Source organism: Carassius auratus, unplaced genomic scaffold (genome assembly GCF_003368295.1).
Source record: "Carassius auratus strain Wakin unplaced genomic scaffold, ASM336829v1 scaf_tig00215808, whole genome shotgun sequence".
NCBI classification, from domain to species: domain Eukaryota; kingdom Metazoa; phylum Chordata; class Actinopteri; order Cypriniformes; family Cyprinidae; genus Carassius; species Carassius auratus.
This window is the reverse complement of record NW_020528251.1, coordinates 541093-560808: the sequence shown is the minus strand read 5'-3', so window position 1 is coordinate 560808 and position 19716 is coordinate 541093. Positions and strand designations below refer to the sequence as shown.

Below are 19716 nucleotides of genomic sequence, written 5' to 3'. Positions count from 1 at the left end.
GCAGGAGAACAGTTAGACGGAGAGAGAGAGAGAATGATCTCTTCAGGCAGAGAAAAGCATAGGAGGAACAGCTACCCTCCCCAGCTGACAGCTCACTATCTGCGTGTCTCCTCAGTTCATCTTCAAAAAGAATTTGATTTGAGTGAACCTTCAGTTAGACAGAGGGAATTAATTCCAGTGAGCTCCAGCCACTCGGCATCTGCCTTGTCTGTCAGTTGAAAGCTGTGAAACTCACTCTTGTCACAAGTCTAAATTTCAGAGTTTGCTGATATAAAAGGAAGAAGAAGAATATAAAATGACCTTCTCTTTCACCACTGTGGCACTGCAGGCTGTCCTTGTGTAAACCAGTCACCTTTCAACTTCATGACTAGCTGATAGCTGGATGTTACGTAATTCCAGGTTGACCATGTTTTCTTTTAAAACAGGAGGATATGACTACACTTGAAGATCTTTCATGATCTTATGGCAGAGAGCGGATTCAACAATCACACTGATGTGACAAAACTTTCATAGGAAAATCTGACAAATGGGGAAACGGCTAAAAATGACTGCTGAAATGTTTCAAGCCAAAGAGAAGAATGAAATGTAAAATAAAGCATGTGCATATACTGTATATTATCTACAATGGATTGGAATTTATTATTTGGAAAATGTGAACATTATAAAGTGTGACGGCAAAGACCTAGAAATGATAATGGTGTTGCATCAAATATAAAATATCAAACTGAGCGACATCTGAAAATAGATAATGCTGTACTTTTTTCCCTTTATTAATGTCATTTTAGTGGATGCATTATATATTTCCAACCAGGACTGATATTTTGTTATGTAAGGCAGACATTTGTACATTTTTAAGTCTCCAAATACTTTTTGGGGGGTCACTGTAGGTCAGTACATCCCAAGATCCCACCTATTAATTTTTCTCATTGTATGCCAATTGATATTTTACCGCTTTTGGGTGAGTTACCCAAAATGAACTATCCTTTCCAACCTCTCCTCGCTCCTCCACAGGGGGAGGAATTAAAAAGCAGAGCTGCAAAATTTGCACATAAAAAATCATTTCCCTGCAGCAGCGCTTCTTACGAAACCGATCGTGGAGTTGAAGGGAGAGAGAAGAGAACGCAAGAAATGAAAGGGAGGGGTAGAGCCGAGGCAGAGGGAGGAGAGAAGAGGGCACACGCACCCGATCAAAGCACAACAAACACCAGTCCACCCTGAGCGAAGCGAAGGTTTCAGGACAGATTACCCTGGACCAGGAGCTTCAGACCGCTGCTCTCAGGCTGGAGAAACCTGTCAGCGGGGCACAACCTCAACACATGGTCACAGAGCTGCAGGAAAAGGCAAGACATCATTGCTCTGATTCTCTCTCTCTCTTTCAAGCTCGCTCTCCGCACACACTCTCACTCATTCTCCTTGATGCACACACAGACACACTCCCTCATTATCTTGCGTGTGATTGAGGCTATTTCTCTCCGTCCTGTGCAGGAACCTCTGCTATTCTTATACTGCTGCAACGTTGCTCCAGCTTCTGTTCTCAAAGGGGACGGACAACAAACCGGTGCTTTTCTGCTTGACGTGTTATTCCGAAGCCTAGTGGGACATCCCAGCCATGGAGAACACTCTCACTTGTACTCCAACCACCTTTTCCCAGGTCTTCGGCCGCCAAGGACAGCTGATGCAAGCTAGTAAGTACCTGAGATCTGTCCCATTTGGGCCGAAAAACACGTGCTTTGCGAGGTTTTGCCAGTTTGCAAGCCTTGAATATGAAATGGTGAAGTCTCGGCTGAGTGCTTGCTTATGTTCTGTAAAAGCTCTGCTGGCGGGACCATGGTCCACTGCAAATCCTGATCTCTTGGTTTAGGCACTCAGCATGCAGAGAGAAAATCATCTTTTTCCCCCTGCTGCTTTCAGCTGCTAATGAGCTGCACACAGTCAAGAAATGTGTCTGTGTGTGTGTGTGTGTCTCATCTTGCTTATGGATGTAGTGATCTTAATAAGTCAGTCATGAGGCCTGGGGCTGAAAGGGGAACATGAAAGTTGTGTTGGGAAACTAACTCAGATTGTTTTTGCAGGGTAGAGTGAACCTCACCAGTGTAATTCTGAAACAGTGGACTAATTCCTTGACAGTTTTATAAATATTGTACTCCTAAGCATTGATGAATTATGAATATTGTCTTAAAAAAAAAAAAAAAAGTTTCAGTGCTATGAATAGATGCCGCATCAGAACTTATGTCTCACAGATTGTACTTCTGCATCTAATGACTTGATACAGATTTTGTGGGGAAGATGCTCGTAAAAGTGTACCAAAATATTTCCGGTCCTCATCTTAATTTAAAATGACCACAGATGGAAACTACTGAAAAATGAACGCATGACAATTCATAACTTGAAATGAAACCCATGTTAACATATTTAAAATTAGTATATATATATTATATAGACTTATTATAATATATAAGTCTTTAATATTTTAGATTTAATATATATATACATTGTATGATTTTACTTGCCAAAATATAAACTGATCACACACTCTGTTGCGCCATTAAAATAAAATGTAAATTTGTAAATAATATTTACATATTCTAATTGATTTTACTAATAAAGGACTGTTATAGTAATTCTTTTATTTAGTTTTAATAATTCATCAGTGCCTATAGGCAATCTTTATAAAGCTGTGAAGGAATTATTGTACTGTATTAAAATTACATTTAACAATGTCAAGTAATGATTGCTAACATACTATCTTTGATAAAATGATTTAGTGTAATTTCATAATGTTTTCGCAGACATCTCTGACTTATATCAATATAATATATATTTTAGCAGATTTTATTCTCATATCAAAGTTGCAGCTTAGATGTCAGTGAAGCAATTGAATTAAGAAGACTTGCCGCAGGATGCAATTACTCAAACAGCTGTTTGTAAATGACCGAGATACTAGCGTTAATGGCAATCCAAGCAGATTTTAATTTGATGCTTAATTCGACGTCTCTACACATTGACATGCCAATTAGCAGAGATGCGCCATGCTGTTGAGTTCCCATTGAAAAACACGATTACCCAGTTCTTCTGGGGCAGAGTTTGAAAAAGCATGCATTTACAGCAACTCCTGGGGAATTTCATCCTGAGTTTATATATTATATAAATATCAGCCAGTGTCATTGAGTTTTAACTCTGTGATTTTAGTTGTCTCCTCTTTAGACCGTGCACAGTTTATTTTATTTTATTTTTTGTATGGAAATGTCCTGAAATAAAAAAAAAAAAAAAGTGAAGTGAAGTGACATTCAGCCAAGTATGGTGACCCATACTCAGAATTTGTGCTCTGCATTTAACCCATCCGAAATGCACACACAGAGCAGTGATCACACACACACACACACACCCGGAGCAGTGGGCAGCCATTTATGCTGCGGCACCCAGGGAGCAGTTGGGGGTTTGATGCCTTGCTCAAGGGCACCTAAATCGTGGTATTGAAGGTGGAGATAGAACTGTACACGCACTCCCCCCACCCACAATTCCGTCCGGCCCGAGACTAGAACCCACAACCCTTCAATTGGGAGTCCAACCCTCTAACCATTAGGCCACGACTTCCCCTGAATTTCCTTCCTCTGGGTGAGTTGCTGGGTTTTGCATTTTAAACCACTAGAATCTAATTTTAAATTCATGTTTACTTAAAGTACCTCATGTTTTTTCGACATTTGATGTGTTTTGAGATCGGCATTGGAGAAACAGGATGGATTGAGAGTGTTGGGCGTGCTTTGATAAAAGTGTCTCTCTCTCTATTTGCTCTCCTGAAATAGAAGAAAACTTTTATAAATAACGCCCTTTGTTTGCTTTATTTCTGTGAACTCATTAGCTGTTCGGTAGGCAGGGATGTATTAGTGTCTGCAGAGTGTGTGACATTGCCATGATTAATATTCTGCGTGTGGCTTTAGGAGCGCTGAAAGCCCCTTTACTGAATTTGTGTTTGTGAAGTGCCTGAAGATGAAACTCCTCTGCAATATCTGAACCTCTGCGGTTCCGGAATTCTGTATGTATTACCATCAGCTACTTCTCTGTGGCTCTTTGCTTTGAATGTCTCACATTCTGTATCATCCATAATGATGAGATTTTGTAGTTTCGAAACATTCTGATGTGTCATTCCCTGTGGACACGATGGACCTAGATTTTTCTGATGTTTCTGCCTTTATAAACAATGAACTGATTTGAGACGTCTTTTTATCTTAATTTTTTTTTCAATCTAATTTGCATGAATATCTTCAAAAAGACGATGTGGTGCTTTTTTGGCACTTTTGCCTCAAAAAATTTACTCTGTTAACACTGATCAAATGGCCCTGTGTTTGCTCCCATAAGTGTTTTGAAAGATCATCTTCAAGTGATGCAAAATGATCCACGGCGCAGTTCATGAGGCGCCAATGCTTTTATGTTCTGTGTTGGTGTTTAAATGGGTATGCATGAGTATGGCTGAGATCCAAGTCTAAGCACTCACCCGCCGGCACACACACTGTTTTGGCTGACATAAGGGACAATGCTGGACGAGGCTGCAAGTGTGAGCTCATTTGTGTGTGTCTGCAGATGTTAGCGATGGCACAATTTACAGCACCAGTGACTCTAATAGGGATCTGTAGGGCCAGACGGAGTTACACGGTGTCTCAGGATGTGATGGCCTCTTTTCCACACTTCATGTTTGATTGAGAAGTTATTTCTGTGAAAATAAGCCTTGATGCTGCATACAGACATATGACCTCACACATATATATTTAACATCTCTCTGGAATGCTGGAATGCAAGTTTTGCCAAGTTTTGCTTTTGCCAAAATAGCATTATATATTAACATTCTGATTTATAATTTTAATTATCTATATCAAATATATAATAATTTTTTTCTATCTTGCTTGGTCATTGGGTATTTATTATTTATTTGCAGATAATACTTGATATGTTAGTCTGTTTTTCTGTCTATTGTCCAAATACAGTAGATCCACTGTGTATAAAAAGGTAGTTTTTTGTTATATTTTACATATTTGAAAATTAGTAGTCTCTGCCACTAGCAAGTTGTTAGTTGCAATATTAGCAGTTGCACACTGCTACATTGCTTGCATAATAATCTATGACTATTTCTCCCATATGTTTTCAGGCATATTTTCATGGGACATTAGATGCTCACAGACTCTCACGTTATTATCGCGCATATGTCGCTCCCAACAGAATGTTACTTGCAACACTGCTGATAGTTTTTGATGCAAAAGATTGAACCATTTTCTTTGCAGTGGTTATGTCGTAGGTTGGCTGACAAATCTTTATCAACTCACGAGGCCCAACAATCACTCCATCTGGGTCAATAGATGGCTAATTTGAGAGATTATCTTTCTTAAAATCTATTATTGAATCAATAGGCTATAGTTGTAACGATAGGCCTGCCAAGTTTTGTAGGGTAGCCTTTTGTACCAGTGTGAATTTGCTGATAGAATGCTGCAAATATTAATTCCAAGAGCTTTGGTGTTCACAATTGGACAGAAATCCATTTTTCTTCTAAGTCTGTTTGAAAGAAACTGGTTTTAAGTGGCAATGCAGCCGTTAGTGCAGAAAAGGCTTAGCTTACAGGCAGCGCGCGTTGATTAGAGCGTTCTCATGAATTTTAAGCAGGGGCCAGTTTTGTTTGAATTTAAGCTTTGGAGTTTGGAGATTTCTGAACTATTTCACTTATAATAAGAAAAGTGATGTAACTCCCTCTTAACTTCAAAAAGTACCCACAACATTTCCCCTGGAGAGTTTCTATAAGGAATAAGTTGGGAAATGATGTAGCGCATGAGGCTGTGTGGATTTGCCTGATGCTGTTTATCGTGAGGTTAGGTGTGATTGTGGGCCATGCCAGTTTTCTCCAATTGACGGGTTACTTTGGAGCCTAAAATTGCTTTGGATATCAGTCCCTACACATGATGTTCTGAACTGCTCTGAATAGTGTTTACATCTGAGGGAATATATTTTGACAGAGGCAGCTGGCAAGTCTTGAGCAGCTAAAGAACTTCCTGCATGCAAATTTGTTTTCTTCTGAAACCACTTCAAAGGGATCTCATAATATGTCTGTGGCAAGTGCGTCGTATTTTTAATTTATTTATTTTGCAAATTTGACACATCATCCAGAATGTGGGTTTAAATCCACATATTTCATTTTCATCATGTAACTTGAAGACTGCTTAATATTATCAGATCCTCCCCAGCCTCCCCGTCATTCTCTCCATCTCTCTCTCTCTCTCTCTCTCTCTCTCTCTCTCTCTCTCTCGCTTATTTTGCTCGCTGTAGTCTGTGTGCTGTAGAACTTTTTACACAAGGGTCAATTTCTCACCTTTCTGAATTTACACATTTGGGAAATGCTGTAGCACTTTCTCCTGTCTTTATTGTACAAGAACTTTGTAGTAGAATTTGTAGAAGGACTTATTTTGAGATTAGGTTTCTGTCATACTTTAGTAGCCAAGCATCCGCTTTAACATCTGCAACAGCAGTTTATGCTGCTCTCTCCTCTCCAGGAAGAAAATCATTTTAATCTCAGTTTAATTGGTAACTCTGCCTTTACCTTGGATTAACTGTATATCTAACCCTCTACTGCGTTATTTCTAACCTTATTTATCTAGCATTTATATATTTTTATATATACCTACATATCTCTTATATTGACCATGACTGCTATTTTTGTGTAAATATATAGTTAAATAATACTATTGTGAAATAGTACTACATTTTAAAATATCTCTTTTTTTAATTTCATATAGTTTAAAATTTTATTTATTTCTCGAAGGGGTCATATGATGCGTTTTAATTTTTTTCTTTCTCTTTGGAGTGTTACAAGCTCTTGGTGCTTAAAGAAGATCTGTAAAGTTGCAAAGACTAAAGTCTCAAATCCAAAGAAATATTCTTTATCAAAGTTAAGACTCTGCCACACCCTCATTCAAACACGCCCCCACATGTCTACATCACTATGTGGAAATATTTGTGTAATGCTGCCCAAATGTTCACGCAAAGAAAGAAGGCGTTGTTTTAGTAACCACAGTTAGTGTTGAAGCAACTGTGTCAGGGAGATGCTGTGTGTTTCTAGGCGAAAGCAAAAGCACTTTATTTGTCTTTCTGAAAGTAGATGCATTTAGGAATCTTTAAGATTACTTTCAACAGAACAGCATCGCATTTAATGGATGACCGTTTTGTGAACCTAGGAGAGGTAATTCTGACTTTGCTACGACAATCTAGTTCTTCTGAATCAGCTACTGTAAGTATGTTTTGTTATTAGTTTAAGTATTTGCTATTGAATGTTCATATGCAGAGTTTTGCGCATCACGCATGTGTGTGTGTGTGTGTGTGTGTGTGTGTATGTGAGAGAGAGAGACAGGATCACATCACAGAGTCAGCTATCTTAACCGTCCATGGCTTGTTTACTGCAAACACATTTATTTTGAAAGATGAAGCTCATGATTATGAAAAGGATCATTACATTTCTGACGAGTGCTTGCGGTGTTCGGCCAATCACAATGCACTGGGTTAGTTGGCCAATCGGAGCAGACTGCGCTTGTGGGAAGGAGGGACTTTGTAGAAAACAACACATTTGGGAGAGGTGGGGCATAGAGGACCTACAGAAATGTTTTTGGAACATTAAAGCATGTCAACATATTCTGTTACACCAAATACACAAAATAATGAAAATAAATAAGTCAGTAAGTATACTGAGGCCAAACTTTTGACCGGGTAAAGCAGTCATTTCGAAGTTCAGTTCATTGTGTGGACACCATATTGGAGTGAGTACCTTTTTCATCTTTTATTGTATTTCAAAAATCCCACTGTAGCTTTTCAAGTGAACAAAAAAAAAAAAAAAAGTGCAGAAACATATGTCAAAGCTTGAGGGCTGCCTACATGACTTTTTCATTCTCAGCATGAACATTCATGACAAAATGGGTGTCAAACATTTAATAAATCATTCACTACCTCAAGCATGAATTATAAAATGCGATTTTGGTTGATGTTACCTTTAAGAATGGCACACTTTCTGAAATTTTTCCATCCAGTGGGCTTGTTGGTTGGTTGGAAAACCACACGCATTTGCTAAATACACACATTATTGCTCTTTTGTTTCGTGTGTTATCATGTAGAGGTTGCTCACTTAACACTGTTATTATCTGTTTCAGCCTTAGACACACACTGCTCTACCATCTGTGTGCAAGACGTGACTTGAATATTAAAACAGTACATTTTACTGCTCAATAGTGATGAGTCTCCTGACATAGACTAGGGTAGACATGGTTTTTCTCATTATCAAATGCTATTGGCTAATCCTGTAGGACTGGGACGTATTAAAGAGTATGGGTGGAATATTCTACATGCTCTTCTTAGATGAATTATGAAAACTGTGTTGAATGTTATATGCTTTGACTTTCATTTGACTCAAGGCTCAAGCTTTATCTTTGCTTGGTCTGCCTCATCCCTCAGTGAAGGGTGCTGCTCATTGGCGCCTTCAGGATTTTTTTTTATGGGGTGGCCAAAAGGGGCCAGTAAAAATATTAGGGTGGCGCTGGCACAATACATGTTGCATGTCTAAATCCAATGGCAGACAATTTTTTTTTGGCCTTACTATTAATTATTTCTGGGAGCATATCAAGTTATAGGCTTCAAAACTTCAGTATTTCTATTCTCTGTATAGAGCAAAATAGAAAAAAAAGTTGTTCTGCAATTCACCTGCAAGTACCCTCATATTTATTTGAAGTAATAGTAATAGATTTTTAACGCATAACTTCTGTTGTTACAGTATATGTTTTTTTGCTGCACAGAGTATGTTAGATGAGAAGAAAGACTATCCTGCATCGGGAAAGCAAGACCTTGAACTCATGGGCAGTACTGAAAATATTTTCTACTAAATAAAAGCTGTTTCTGTCTGCAAACACTGCATCACTGGTTTGTGTGCACGCCTCTCTGTCTGTATGACTCAAAAGTCTGAGGGACCTTGTGAGTGACAGACAACATTTAAAACTGTGGCGAAAGAATTATGGGCTGGTCATCATATCTAATCAATGAATGGTAAACACTGGCTAACTGTTAAAATTTAAAGAACCAAAGAATTAAACTACTTCAGTCTGTGTGCATTGAATTTATTTTCTCAATCTAAATTGAATTACTGAAACAAACTTTTCCACGACATTCAAATTTATTGAGATGCACCTGTATAATGAGTTATTTCATGCATTTAAATGGTTTCATTTTCTCATATTTTTTAGTATCAGTGCACTGTGCTCACATTTATTTGTGCATTAAATTACAAATAAAAAATGCATATCTGCTTGTGCCGTATATTGTGATCTCACATTGCATATGTTTGATATTTTAGTACATGCATTTGAGCGACGTTCTTGTGTGCTGTGTATACGTGCACAGTTTGCAGCTTTAATCACCTTTTTGGTAATTTCATGACTTGGAGGTGCCACTGGTGCTAGCATCATTTGCTTGCAAAATGGCAGATATTAGCAAACAATTCAGCTTGTGTTGACACACAGGGATTGAGAGGTGTGACAAAAGGGGTTTATTTTAAGTAAGATTTAGCAAAATGAGGACACCGCCATGAGTTCTGATGTCAGCAGCCATGTGGCTTTGCTTGGTGATATGTAATAGACTAAAGCTTATTTATGATCAGTCACACTTTGGGCTCCCTCCAGGCAATGCTTGATTTAGACATCTGAGGCAGAGCTGGGGAAAACTTTCTCGCTGATTTAAAATGATTAAAGGTATTACTGCAATGAGAGGAACATTCAGAAGCCTAAGGGTCAAAGATGCAAACTCAGAACTGTTGATTAACAGGTAAATGTCTTTTCCTTTATGATCAAATAGTTGGGTAGTTATGGATCTAAAGTGTAAATTATATTTATTTTAGTGGCATAAAATAAAAATGTAACACACATTTAAATATACACTGATTTGGTGATAAAGGAACATTTCTTATTATATAATAATGTAAAAAAAGTTTGCTCCACTAATATTTTGTTGAAATAGCACTTTCAGGGTTTTGTTCAAAAGAACAGCATCTATTTGAAATAATTTGTAACATTATTATTGTCTTTAATGTCACTTTTGATCATTTTAATGCATCTTTGCTGAATAAAAGTATTAGTTTCTTTCAAATAAATAGAGGAAGAAAGAAACACATTGTTTAGTCAAACCAACAAGCCTGTCAGTTGGATTAATGGATTTTTATTCAGTTCAGATAGGCCTCTTCCCAGCATGCATCGTGGCATGAATAATTAATATGCCTGTATTGTTTGACTATTTTCTAGCTTTATGTAGGTTGTTGTTGATTTTGTTGTCACATTTAGTCACTAACTGTCTTGCGATGTCAAGATGTGTTTGTTCTTTGGGCTTAAGCTAGCTGATATTAGCCTTGTTGTGCTTCATTCAGTGAGGTCTGTGTGACTTTTTTGATGTATTTTTAATTAAACAGTTATGTGATGAGTATTTTTTCAAACCGTTTAAAACCATGTAAATAACTTTTTTTTAAATTACTTGATCTAAATAGATAATTGTACAAGTATGGCAGGTTTTATGTCATGACAATTTGACACTTTAAGTTCAGTCAGGATTTTTACTTATAATTGAATATTGTTCCACGAACATCTTATTGTCAGTGCATGACAGGTCTGTCAGTTTTTGACATCTGAGGTGAAGCACTGCAGAGAATTCATTCTGTGCAGCTCAGTGAAGACATACTGTATGATTGACTCAACATTGGCAGTAACATTTTGATTTCGACATAACCTAGCTATGGGCAATAGACATCAAGCAAGCTAAAGGCTTCCTGTTCTCTGAAATGCCTGGATCAGCATTGCTCAACTATGGATGGAAGTAAACAATCACAATCCATAACGTAGGCACCCTATAAGTCAGATTTATGGAGGGGAAAAACCACCTTCTGCACTCTTCATAACCATCTTTTGTCTTCTCTCCGCATCAGACTGACTAACGGGAGGATGAGGTCATATTCTGTAGCGGCAGACGGAGAGGAAATGAGACAGGGGTGAAGATATTAATTCATGCAGGTCTTGGTCTTGTGTGGGATGAGTGATCCATCTATCATGAAACTGAGAGCCTGCTCTTTTTGCAGAGATGTGTGGATCATGGACTGAAATGGCTGGGGTGAGGCTGCTTTCAGTGAGCACAGCATCTTCAGCAGACCCCTTTAAATATTTGATAGGGTCTAGTTTAAGTAGATGGTACAAAAAGCATGGCCTGATACATTGTTTCTGCAATTTCTCCTTAATGCAAACCAGATATTGCTTGTCAGCTTAAATAGTAAGTCATAAGATAAATAATTTATAAGATTTTATTAGTGAAAAACTGTATGTTTACCTTATATTTTGAAACTACTGAAAAAAGAAGTAGTTTATAGTAAAAAAATGATATTTTGTTTTATTCAGAACTAGATAATTGAAACATTTAAAATATTATTTTTACTTCATATTTTTAACTTGCATTTAAATTTACATTTAAAAATGGGAAAACATTGTATATATTAAATATAATAATTTTACATTTAAATAGCAAATTTAATAATCACATTGATTGTGAGATATAAAAGTCACATTATGAGAAATTAAAATGTTATGTACATGAACAATATGCAAAAAAAGATTGAATTATAATTCATTAAAAAAATATATATACGTTGGAATTTGCACTCTGAACTTACATGGAATCCAGTTTGGAAAAGAAGCCATTAAAGTAATGCACATCTGTATAAAGGATATCGCATTTTATTTTCATATTTTTTTATGTTTTTATTATTAAAAAAAAGAAAATCAACTGTTGAAAGTCTTAACAACAAGGCCAGCTATGAACACAATGTGCTCTGTCGCTACATTTGATGCTGCTTTGATAAGCAACTGAGTGTTCGTAGTGCTTTGTATTTTCTTTCTGTCATTTTCTTTTCGTCATCCTCCAGTGGGATGCACAATTTTAACAATAGCCACATATACCAATAAGAATCAAAATAATGTTACACTTGGATGTGCCTGAAAGCACATTCCATTACCTCCACATCACACATCCACAGCACCACACAATACATTCAGTTATAACGGCAGTTTAAGCAAGGCATTTAATGGGAAAATGCATTTCATTTTGTGGTTGGTCAAGAACGAGTAGTCGACTAGCGCAGTTCCATACAAAGATGCTGTAAATGATTTCAGCCATCTTTGCTAACTTCTGCCATTGTGCAAACTTCAAGAATATGCTCTCTAACCGTTTTTGATTGGCTACAAAACATAGAATTGGTGATATCTCTTTAGTCATGTAGTTGTACACAAATATCTCTGTGCACAATTATGTTTGCATAATAATGCACTGTTTGTAACTTATGCGTTTAACACCCTAAACGAATCCTTGTTGCTCTACAAGGTCTCATATTTTTTGTGTAGGAAAAGTTTTCACGCTTGCGTTCTCTTTTTTAGAGGTGTTGAAAAGTGCTGACCCACTTTCCTCCTCTGAATATGACAGGCGCTGGCATTCACACACAAACACCCTTAATTGGCTCAAGCCTTGTCACAGGTTCTCCCTGTAGTCCTTGCTTTCCAAAGGCACATCATCAAGGCATTAAAAATCGACGTGCGCTGTGTCAGTGCTAATCTGCCTCAGGGACGCCTCTACCTAGCCATATTTATCTTTGCTTCACATGTAAAAAGTTCCCTCTGACTGTTCTTTCATACCGAGTCTCAGCAGGTAAACTATGCATACTTACATTTGCATTTATATTTCATTCAGCTCACAATACTTCTTCCCTGTGTACTGTATGTGGTCAGGTAGTTCTTAATTTCCCCAGTCTGAATGTAAAAAAGCCAGCAGCGGCTTGCATCTCATGAATACATTTTGCATGTGCAATATTCCACAGTATCAAAGGTAATTTGATTTCACAGTCGCACGCCAATATGAATCCACTGTCAGCCCACTGTTAAGGTCTTTATTATTGTGGCGTGGCATTTTATATTCAGATATGCCTGTAGCAGGTCCTGTTTGAACTTCATTTGTGTCCTTTTGCATTGTGGGAAAAATAACGGTGCGAACTGCGAGTATGCAAATGCAATCTGACCTCTTGTTTAGTGGGATCAATATGGACGATTAGGCAAGCACCCTGTCCCACACAACTGCTTATCTACCCTATTGTAACATGCTTCATTACAAGTGTAATTGATGCTTTGTGCTCTTTGTAGCTCTAATGTCAATTTAATTCTCTCTCCCTTTTCCTCTTTAAAAGGCCCAGCTAGCATTAGGAAGAAAAAGGGGGAAATGTGTAATGTAATTCAAAGGCATCCAGCTAGTCCACTGTAAGCCCTGGGCTGGTTATCAAAGGGTCAGAAGAGGCTTTTATCTTCAAAAGCTTTGTCAGAGCTTGTATTGGAATCTGTTTTTCCAGAGGCTTAAATTCAGTGAGAAGGCTTCCAAAGCGAGCTGTACTGCGGGATGTCTCACTAGGTGGCGGACTGATCAAAGATTTCACCTGAGGAGGGCACCCGCTCCGCTTCTAGTGTAACACGGCTGTATCACGACGGCTTGCAAACAGTGATGCCTAGAAGTATTTGTTTGGCTCTATGTATGAACTTGACCTCAGTTCCCCCCTCTGAGAAGAACTGATGGACTGGTGTCAGAGATTGCTTAGAATCAGCTTTGTTGGAAGAGATCACTCATTTGGGCTGTGTTTGACTTACTATTATACTTCTCCTACCATTCCCTTAGTATGTGCACTACTGTTCAAAAGTCTGAGGTCAGTAAGGTTTGTAAAAAAAAAAAAACAAAAAAAAAAAACATAAAAACATTACAAATAAAAGGTGATCTTTTGAACTTCACTTATCAAAGAATGCTGAAACTATTGATCCGTTTTTACAAAAAGATTATGCATCACAACTGTTTCCACATTGATAATCATAAAAATGATTCTTGTGCACCAAATAAGCATATTAGAATGATTTCTGAAGGATCACGTGACACTGAAGACTGGAGTAATGGATGCTGAAAATTCAGCTTTGCATCACCGGAATAAATTACATATACTAAAACAGAAAAGAGTTATTTTAAATTGTAATAATATTTTGCAATATTACTGTTTTTACAGTATTTTTTTAATCAAATAATTGTAACCTTGATAAGCATAAGAGACTTTTTTCATCACGTTTCTGTGATGAGCCAGGTTATGTACACTAGTATGCAAATTTCGGTAACATCTACACTGTGTTTTATATGCATATTTCTGTATGCTATATTTGCAAAGAAATACTATCATACTACTGTTACTGTTTAAGTGGTATGTAGTATGTATGAATGCTGTTCTGTATGTTCTGTTCAGAATGGCATATTACCATACTATATTTGTTTGTATTACATACTATAAATGTTCTGTATTACATGTGTGTTTGCTGTGCATAGTATGCACATAGAAAGAGGCCATTCTAGATGTAGATGAGTTTTTTACATCATTAGAACAGAGAGAAATTGAGCATTACATGACTTGCTCATCAGTGGATCCTCTGCAGTGAATGGGTGCCATCAGAATGAGAGTCCAAAAAGCTGATAAAAACATCACAATAATCCCCACGTAACCCACATGATGCTATAGTCCATCAATTAACATCATGTGAAGTGAAAAGATGCATGTTTGTAAGTTACAAATCCATTATTAAAGCATTTTATCTTTAAACGCATCGCTTCTGGCCAAAATAGAGTCCACAATCCATAATAATGCTTCCTCTAGTGTAAAAAAAAATCCATCCTCTGCTGTCCTCCTAAATCAAAATCAACTAACTTATTTTTTTAGAATAGTTTTTGCTTGTAAACTGCCTTTGATCTGTGCATATTTCTCTCCTGATTCAGATGAGAAGACTTTTTCACTGGAGAAAACAATATAATGGATAGAGGAAGCAACGGTTTGAAGTTAAACACATCTTAATGATGGATTTGTTTCTCACAAACATGCAGCTTTTTGGACTGGGGTTGTGTGGATTTCTTGTGGATTATTGTGATGCTTTTATCAGCTGTTTGGACTCTCATTCTGATGGCACCCATTCACTGCAGAGCATCCATTGGTGAGCAAGCAATGTAATGCTCACTTTCTCAAAATCTGTTCCGATAAAGAAACAAATGAGATAATCATCTCTGAGATAACGCATCATACTACCATTTGAAACATTTTTGCATAATACACAGTTCTTTTTTTAGAATGCAGCAAATATTCTCATTATTTCTCATTGTCAGCATAGAGGCAGAGGGTGCCAGAACTGAACCTGAAACTCCCATATTATAATATTTGAAACATATATGATTCGATTTTGTATTTATTTATGTGTTTTATGTAGTTTAATCTCTGTTCTTCATCAGGTTCAAATTCACTGGTGGTATTGCTTGAGTTGCTATAACTTTCAAAACCATAAGGGGGCAATATTGTCTCTTTGGAAAATCACATTTTCAAATTCCATTCCTGTCTGGCTCATACTTATGTGAATTAACGGTTGATTCAAACACTATAAGCACTGGATTACCCCTGCGTGCTAAATTATTAAAAAGGTGCCAAGAGACCTTGGTTAAAAAGTGATTTCTTTTAAACATCAAGCAGTAATGTGAGGGAGATATTTTATTCTCAGTCTCATTGTTGATTTAGAAACACTTTTAGTGCCATTGCAGCTACTGAGGTGTAATGAAGTAGGCTAGTAATAGTACTTTTGTTTATGCCCTTGCGGAAATTCAGTTTCAGTGGGTTTCAACATCTGTTTCACATAGAAAACAGTATGACATAACAACAAAAGCAGTAAATATGAAGGGGGGAAAACGCTATCTCTTTCATTTAGGCATTTCACTGCTTGTGTTAAAAAAATACCACAGTTTTGAAGAAACATCAGCATCCTGAATCTTCGTCCTGAAGGCAAAAGCTCAAACTCATCATACAAAAGTACATATGATCAGATGTAATTTTCATAGCTTTACTAAGGCATCTGGTTTGTTACATTTGTTCCAAGCCTATAGGGGTAACAAGAAATTTACTCTCAATATTTAAGACTTTCCTCCATGAACTCTTTTGTTCCACTGTAGCATTTCCAAACCAGAAAATCTGATACAAAAGGTCAAAACGCTTTCAATAAAAGAATTACAAAACACTTTTAACAATGGAAGGCTTATATTAAATAGCACCATCTTCCTAAAAAAGTATAGCCTTTGCTGACCCTTTTTGTTCACAGCTTCAGTCCATTTATCCCACCTCAATTTATAGTCCAGGAAAACCCTGAAGAATTTTATATTCTTTAGCACCCTGAATCTGCTCCACTTTAATAATGGTCACACTCGCTGACTATTCTTTTCTAAGATCAGTACACATTTCTTTAGTCTTTAAAACATTTAAATTAAGATTTGGTGCATCAAAAAAAAAAATACATTTGTCTAAAAAGGGTCTGTGACTGTCCTCATCCCATTGGAGGAGTCTAATTATTGACTTACTATTAACTAACTTATTAGTGGTTGACCAATATATCGCCAGTGCAAATATATCGACTGATATTTGTCATTTTTTCTAATATCGGCATCGGCTGATAAGTTTTCTGCTTGGCCGATGTATTCAAGGCAGTACTTTTATTTTTATGGCATTGAGAAAGGCTGCGCCTGGGAACACAGTGCTCACACTCTCCCTCTTGTTTGCGGTCGTTGTTAACAGTTCTCTTTAATTTGGATAGAATACTAATAATTATATAGAATGGTTAAACAAAGGAATTCATGTGTAATTAATGAACATTTAATTTCACACACCTTGCAAACTTAGGCGAATCGAGCTGTGAGATGTATAGAGACGTGCATTTTTATCCAGCATGATCGCGTGTTCTCTGTGTGACGGTCTGTCCGTGTGAATTAAATGCTTTAAACTTTAAACTCGTGATTTCAAATTATGCTGTGCTTTATGTATTCGCCCACTGTCATATTCATGTTATTTTCTCTGTGTGCTGTATGTAAAATGAGTGTTACCCTGGCTTTATTTGAAAAATATGATTCCCAATGAACACAAACTTCTCAGAATACTGAGTGCCCTGTTTGATACAGTGTTTTCTTGCTTTTAAATTATATATTTGTTCAATATTTATTTATTTGTGAAAAATACTTTGTCATCTAAAGCAAAATATGTTTTTTTTTTTATCCATTTGTCAAATGATTTCAAATGTCTTAAATATTAATAATAATAAATATATTGGCTTTCAGCTGCCCTGCTTTCCAAGATATTGGCATCTGCTGTCAAAAAAACAATATTGGTCAACCACTACTTATCATTTGCAAATTAAATTAAATAATTCCCTGAACAAGTACTCCTGCAATTATTTAAATGCAAAATGAAAAGTAAGGGTGAAAGGACACAGCCTTGTGGAGAACCAACATTCATAATTTGTTTATCAGACAATTAACTATCCACACACACTCACTGAATTCTATTACTTAAGAAATCCTGCAACCACAAAATCAGTCCTTCATCTAGGGAGAAATATACGGATAGTATTTTGATCAGGACCAATGTCAAGATGCTAGTAAAAGCGGAAGAAAAATCAGCAAAAATAAATTTCTCATGATTTTTGGAAACATCAAAATGTGAGAAAACAATATGCAACAATGTTAAAATAGTGTAATCTACTCCCTTGTTTAACTGGTAACTAAATTTAAAGGGATTCAATAAATGCTGTTTTCCCCACTATGTTCCTTTTACCTTTCACAGCATTTAAACAAGGTTTGTTTGAACATGGTTTGTTCATTTTAGGAATATGTACTATTTGAAGTGTTCCACGTAGTTGGCACTACATGCTGTTCAAGAGACTTTTGAAACAACAGAGTTAAAACTGCAGATAGTTGTTCATCACAGGTTTTTATCGCATGGCCACAAATATTATCACGCCCAGGACTCCCTGAGATCGTAGCAGTTGAATGGGTGTTTATACAACTCATGACCAGCCCTTGTGCGAACTGTTAAAGTTGGCTGTGGACAAATTCAAATAAATATGTACTGTGGGGTTAATCTACTTTAAAGAGCGGGTCAGTGAGAAAAACTCAGAGCTATGTGGCCATGTGGGTTAGGTGCAGCCATATTTAAGTGTGACAGGTAAAGAGTAGCTCTCTGAAGGCTTGATAAGAATGTTTTAGTCTCTTGTTGAAATACCAGGTCTGCAGTCTTCAGAGGTGATTGGTTGACATTTGCTAAATGTTACTTCATTACAGAAACACACTCAGCTCTCTGACTTGTTAGTACGTCTCTTCCTCTAACATTTAATGCTAATTTATTCACTGCTAACATTATTGCATTTGTAATTGAGACAGTTGAGTACTTGAGTAACACCATTTGTATGTCATCTATGCTTCAGCTGCATTTAGTCATCACTTGTGAGTTCATTTCCAAGGACTACAACCTTTTTTTAAATGATACATTAATTAAATAAAGTTGCTCTACATAAAAGCACCTACCAGAGACATGCATGAAAAGTATTAATGTTGAAATATGGAAGAGCATGCCACTGGTACATCCATTTTCTCACATGCGTCTCTAATCGTATATAATGGTTTATTTGTTTACGAAACACTCCACTATCTCTTCCAACAACATGATGTTCAATACAGTTCCCAGTGTAAAGCAGTCAAGCAATGTTTGGAGGACAGCCATGGGATAAAGCTCTCAGACTGATAAGAGCAAAGCCTCGCGGCATGTGTGACATTAACATTGATCTGAGAGCAAAGGAGGGCTGCTTTGTCACCATGGAAACGTTTGCTGAGATGGTCTTAAGTTAAACTATCATTTGGATTTTGACTATGTTTGAAATACTTTTTGAATTTTGTTGAGAAAAACTAGGTTCACTCTATCTGCCTTTTTATCCTTAGTAGAGCGTGTCCTCTGCACTCTTATCGGAGAAGAGGTATTTATACTTCAATAAATATTAATGCAATTACTGGAAGTCACAGGCACAGCACTGCAGTCGTGTGCTGTGAAAACATTCAAAGCTGCTATATCCTTATAAGCCTTATGTACTGACCTAATAAACTCTTTTGGAGTCAAGCTAAATGTCACCGGGCCCACTCATCGTTTTAATCATACACTAGATTTAATTATATTGCATGGAATTGATCTTACTGATATAGATATCGTACCTCAAAGTGATGATGTTACAGACCATTTCCTTGTATCATGCATGCTGCGTATCACTGATATTAACTATATGGCTCAGCGTTACCATCTGGGCAGAACTATTGTTCCAGCCACCAAAGACAGATTCAGAAATAACCTGCTTTATTTATCTCAACTGCTATTTGTACCCCAAAATACACATGAACTAGACAAAATGACTGGCAACATGGGCACTATTTTCTCTAACACATTAGAAGCTGGTGCCCCCATCGAATTGAAAAAGTTTAGGAAAAAAACGTACTGTACCATGGTATAACACTAATACCCACTATCTCAAGAAAGAAATTCGTAGTCTAGTCTTGAGCGCAAATGGAGAAAAACTAACCTGAAAGTATTTAGAATTTCGTAGAAAAACAGTAAAACAGAGCCGAGCATATCCACAAACTCATAGAAAATAACCAAAACAATACAAGGTTTTTATTTAGCACAGTGGCTAAATTAACAAATAACCAGACGCCGCCCGATTTAAATATTCCATCAACGTTTAATAGTAATGACTTCATGAA

General features: G+C 36.9%; 1 protein-coding gene across 4 annotated transcripts in view; it reads left to right on the top strand.

Moving 5' to 3' along the window:
* The first annotated feature begins 1134 nt into the window (after nt 1-1134).
* LOC113095937 (kazrin) overlaps nt 1135-19716 on the top strand; it is a 130148-nt gene continuing 111566 nt past the window's right edge. For 2 of the 4 annotated variants that reach the window (XR_003288426.1, XM_026261289.1), the window contains exon 1: nt 1166-1685. Coding sequence is in view for 3 of the 4 variants with exons in the window: in XM_026261289.1 (XP_026117074.1) it covers nt 1610-1685 (76 nt within the window). In the remaining variant the exon portion in view is untranslated. Of the gene's footprint in view, nt 1686-19716 lie in introns of all 4 variants that reach the window. The other 2 variants (XM_026261284.1, XM_026261288.1) reach the window with 2 other exon arrangements.